Source organism: Galeopterus variegatus, unplaced genomic scaffold (genome assembly GCF_000696425.1).
Source record: "Galeopterus variegatus unplaced genomic scaffold, G_variegatus-3.0.2 Scaffold7508, whole genome shotgun sequence".
NCBI classification, from domain to species: Eukaryota; Metazoa; Chordata; class Mammalia; order Dermoptera; family Cynocephalidae; genus Galeopterus; species Galeopterus variegatus.
Genome location: NW_007733619.1, coordinates 31,641 through 36,911, shown reverse-complemented (window position 1 = coordinate 36,911; position 5,271 = coordinate 31,641). Strand labels below are relative to the sequence as shown.

Below are 5,271 nucleotides of genomic sequence, written 5' to 3'. Positions count from 1 at the left end.
AGCAGTCTGGATTTGGCTTACAAGTTGTAGGGTGCCAACCCTGGCCTAGTGTACTATTTAAGTGTGGGGTTTTTTTGTCTTTTTTGTGACCGGTAAGGGGATCGCAAACCTTGGTGTGGTGTCGCCTGCACCGTGCTCAGCCAGTGAGTGCACTGGCCATTCCTATATAGGATCTGAACCCGCGGCAGGAGCGTCTCTGTGCTCCCAGCGCCGCACTCTCCCGAGTGCACCACGGGGCCGGCCCTAAATATGTTTTTAAATGTCCTCAAAATAAACATAACACAACCATTGATTCTTCTAACCAATACTTATTCAGATCTACCTGCTTAAATCTGAATTTAAGAGGGGGAGGCAGAGGTTGGCGTTGTTCCTTTCTTCTGGATTCACTTTATTTATTCCTAAAGTATAACTTATACTAGTTCTCTTATAACAAAAAGGTGAACTCGTAGAAGCAGAGAGCAGAATGAAGGTTGACGGGAGTCGGAGGTGAAGAGCGGGATAGGGAAATACTGGTCAGAGGGTACAAAGTTTCTGGTAGATAAGATGAATGAGTTCTGGAGACCTACTGCACAGCACGGTGACTAATAGTCAATCATATTGTACTAAATGCTCAAATACTGCGAAGAGAGTAGGTCTTAAATGCTCTCACCACCAAAAAGATGATCAGTATGTGAGGCAAGGAGTATGTTAATTAGCTTGATTTCATCATTTTACAATGAAATAGACATCTATCAAAGCATCATGTTGTCACTGTAAATACGTGAGTTTTATTCATCAATTCTACCTCAGTCGAGCTGAGTGGGAAGAGAGTTTGTAACCTGCCACTGTCTCTGCCTCCGTCCTGTGCAGTGATATACGGATCATGGTTTGACCATGTGCATGGCTGGATACCAATGAGAGAGAAGGGAAACTTCCTGATGCTGAGTTACGAAGAGCTGAGCAAGGTAACAATTGTTCTTACAGTCAGCACGCACCCTCTCACCACCGTCTTCATCTCCTCTAACTTCCTCCATTCCTCTGCGCCTCCATTCCACCTTCTCAGCCAAAGTTTAGCCCCATGGAGAGTCATGAAGAGTGAGGTTAGCTCCTTGGTCTTTATTGCTCTACTTCTGATTGACCCTTCCCAAGTTCGTGCTCTTTCTTCACATTTTTCTTTATTCCATTTTCCAACATCTAAAGGGTTTTTTCCATGCATTGGGGAGGAATACAATGGCTTATGCTCACACTGGTGGTTGTAAAAATTTCTGTGTACATGTGATGCTGCTGATAACCTAGTGATGGGAGGGAACTGGGGAAGAAAATGGAACTGGGTAGAGACAGCTTAGTTCCAGAGACATGTCCAACTGACTGACATCTCAGCTTGAGTGACAGAAGAGAAGTGAAGGCATGAAATCAATCTGTACAAATATTCTCAGAGGCCAAGTAATGAAGTGACCAGTGTTGGACAGAAAAAGCTGTTAAATAAAGCTCAGATCCAGTCTAGGTGATTAGACCATTGGAGAGAGAACTTGACTTATTCGTGGCATCTTAGAGAAAAGAAAAAGTAACATAAACACAGGCTTTTGCTTCTACCTGAGAAACATCACTTCCTATCACCTTCCTCTGCCTACTTCCATCCAGTCATCTATGACCTCAGCATAAATTCTATTTTTTACCAAGAGGCCCTTTGTAACTAGTTTAGTTACCTCAGGGACATGCTCCCACAGCTTCTTGTAATTTTCCTTTTGTATCACACAATGAACTTTTATTGTAGTTATTTCCCCAGTTGTATGTCTTGTTAGTAACCGGGACTCATGAAATTAAAAAGCACTTTAAAGTGTTATATTTCTAAGACAAAGGTCTATGATGAAGCAAAATCTTCCTGGTTATAAAAATACATTTTCATATTATAATCTCCCAGGATTAAGCACCAAGTACTAATTACTGACAATATATACGATATTGTAATACCGTATGTGTTATTCAAATGTTAGTTATGGGAAACTATTATTCGATAGCACAGACAGGATTTGAAATCAACCCTTAAATTTTTGTCGAGTTCTCCCTGAACCTCTCCTTGCTTAATCCTGATCATTGTCTAGAAGCCTTTCTAACAGTTTCTTTAGAAACCCCAGGCCCTGCCTTTTACTGTTAGGATGTGCTAAAAAAAACTCCACAGTGGGGAATCCACGTTTACCCGCGAACCTTTTCCGTCCCTTGTGCTCTCTCTCCTTCGCCTTTTCCTCTCTTCTCCTGGCCGCCTTCTGCTCGGCCCCTCCTGGCTCCCGCGCGTTCTCTTCTTTTCCCCTTTCCTCCCCTTCAGTCTGCAGCTCCGTCCTTCTCATCTCCTTTTCTCTGCTGTCTCTCTCATATCCTCTCTCTTGTTTCTTCTTCTTTTAGGACAAAAGAAGCACTGTAGAGAAGATCTGTCAATTCCTGGAGAAGAAGTTAGAACCAGAAGAGCTGGACTTAGTCCTCAAGAATAGCACCTTCAAGGCCATGGAAGACAACAACAGGTCCAACTTTTCTCTCCTGAATGAAACTGCTTTCAGCAGCATTCCATCTATCATGAGGAAAGGTAAAAGGAAATGCTCCGGCTTCCAAATCTACCAGAACACGTGGAGGCCATTCTTGTGCTTACCAGAGGGTGCTAACGGTTGAGATGAAGTTGCGTTTGAATTTATCAACTTTAATTGCTCACCACTCAGAGAACTTCTCACGTGCCCTTGCTAGGGAGTCTCTTTGCATGGTACTCACGTGGGCTGCAGGCACTTGGAGGAAGTTGATTAGGCCAGGAACGGTCATCTGACTTACGTGAGGCCGTTCAGACTCTCTCTCAGAATTTGTCATGGGGGGCAGGGACAGACAGGTATCCATCTACAAACAGCAACCAGGTTAAGCAGCGACTCCTGCCAGACTCACAAGCGGTGATTGACTTGGGAAAGGAGGACAGAAGTTAGGAGGGTCATTTCAGGGCTAACCCCACCGGTGAGTTGGCATAGGGAACTATCCTGAAGAAAGAAATGTGTACAGGCATGGCTGAACTAGAAAACAGAGAGAGAAGGACTTTGCTGTCAGACATTGTAAGGCCCCCTGTGTTGAAAGATTAATCGTGTTTATACTTTTGGGCTCTAGACCAATGAAAATGTCTAATGCATGGAGTTAAAGAATCCATTTTTCCAAAATTCTATTGTTCAAATATATCTGGGATGGTGACCCACAGAAGAAAAAAATTAAATGCTTCAAGAGACCTCTAGCAGGTCAGAGCCTCTGCTGCCCCAGTGGGCCAGGAGGACAGAGCATTGAGACTAAGATTGTACTCGAGCCTTAAAATCTAGTGAAATTTGCCTTTGGATTGCTTGGGACCCATGACTCCCTTCTTCTTTCCCATTTCTTTCTCTCCTTAATTTATTTAATTTTTGATAGTACATGTTTACGGGACACAGTTTGCTGTTTCAACACATGCATATATTGTATGATGGTCCAATCAGAATAGTTACCATATCTGTCACCTAAACACTTCTCATTTCTTTGTGACTTCACCTTTCAAGATCCACTTCTCTGACTGTCTTGACATATACATTACAATGTTATGAGTTATTGTCACCCTGGAGCACCAGGACCTATCCTTCCTATCTGACTGGAACTTAGTCACTTTCTACCAGTCTGCCAACCTGTCCCTGAAGCACCCTTCCCTTCTCCTTCCCTGCCTCTAGGAACCATTCATCTCCTATTTCTCTTTTACTATTATTGTTTCTTTTATTTTTTTCTTAATTGACCCATGAACATTGCATACATTTATGGAGTACAATATGATATTGGGTACATTCATACTCTGTGCAATGATCTTATCAGGATGCTCAGCCCATCACCTCAAACACTTGTCACCTCTTTGTGTTGGGAACACTCAACTCCTTTCTGATTTCTATCTTTTAGAACTGGAATATCTGTCCTACTCCTGTCCCACCATTGTATTTTGGAAATAGACAACTTATCTGGTTTCATAGGTTTGCAGCTGGAGAAGAATTTTGCCTCAGGATGAAACATACCTCGAGTCTCACCTATGCCTGACTTAGGTGATATTTAGATGAGATTTTGTTTTTTTCTTTTTTTTTTTTTTTTAATTTTTATTTTGTCAATATACAATGTATATGATTATTATGGCCCATCACCGACACCTCCCGCCCTCCTCCCTCTCTCCCATCCCCCCCAAGAATGTCCTTTCCGTTTGCTTGTTGTAACAACTTCAAAAAAAAAAGTATGGTTGTTATATCTTCTTCCCCACCCCCCACCCCCAGTTTTTTTTGTGTGTGTTTGTGGGTAAATTAATTTGTTTATTTTTTTAGCTCCCACCAATAAGTGAGAACATGTGGTATTTCTTTTTCTCTGCCTGACTCGTTTCACTCAATATTATTCTCTCAAGGTCCATCCATGTTGTTGCAAATGGCAGTATTTCATTCGTTTTTCTTTTTTTAAAGATGACCGGTAAGGGGATCTTAACCCTTGACTTGGTGTTGTCAGCACCACGCTCAGCCAGTGAGCAAACCGGCCATCCCTATGTGGGATCCGAACCCGGGGCCTTGGTGTTATCAGCACCGCACTCTCCCACGTGAGCCACGGGCCGGCCCTAGATGAGATTTTGGACTTAGAGTTGATGCTGGAATAGGTTAAGACCTTTGGGCTGTCAGGATGGGGTGCATGTATTTTGCATATGAAAAGACTATGGATTGGGGGTGCAGAAGGTGAAGCATTGTGGGCTAAATTTTGTCCCCACCAAAATTCATATTGTTAAAGTTCTAGCCTACAGTACCTCAGAATGTAATCATACTTGAAAATACGGTTTTCAAATAAAGGTAGTTAAGTCCAAATGAGGTTTATAAGGTGGGCCCTAATTCAATATGACTGGTGGTCTTATAAGAAGAGTGAATTTGGGCACAGACATGTGCACACGCACAGGGAAGGCCGTGTAAAGGTGACCATCTACACACTGTGGAGAGAAGCCTCCAGAAGAAACCAACACTGCCAACGCCTTGATCTCACGCTTCTAGCCTCCAGACTGTGAGAAAATAAATTTGTGCTGTTATATTCTTTTTAAAGACCCCCGAGAAATACTGACCTTTGACGCTTTACTAAATAAGAAGTAAAAAAAACACCTAGTGTGAGAAATTGTCCATTCTTGGGTTTCCTTTTATGCATCAGGGTTTGGCAGAGATAAAAATGTTATATTTACATGTAAGGCTTGTGTGAAATGGCTAAAAGAACAAAGTAAGTTTGCTTAAAAGAGAAAGGAAA

General features: G+C 42.3%; 1 protein-coding gene across 1 annotated transcript in view; it reads left to right on the top strand.

The window, feature by feature from the left end:
* Window positions 1-5,271, top strand: part of SULT2A1 (sulfotransferase family, cytosolic, 2A, dehydroepiandrosterone (DHEA)-preferring, member 1) — a 44,691-nt gene that overhangs the window by 33,795 nt on the left and 5,625 nt on the right. Inside the window, exons 4-5 of the mRNA XM_008592023.1 lie at window positions 850-944; window positions 2,380-2,557. Of these exons, the coding sequence (XP_008590245.1) occupies window positions 850-944; window positions 2,380-2,557 (273 nt within the window). The remainder of the gene's footprint in view (window positions 1-849; window positions 945-2,379; window positions 2,558-5,271) is intronic.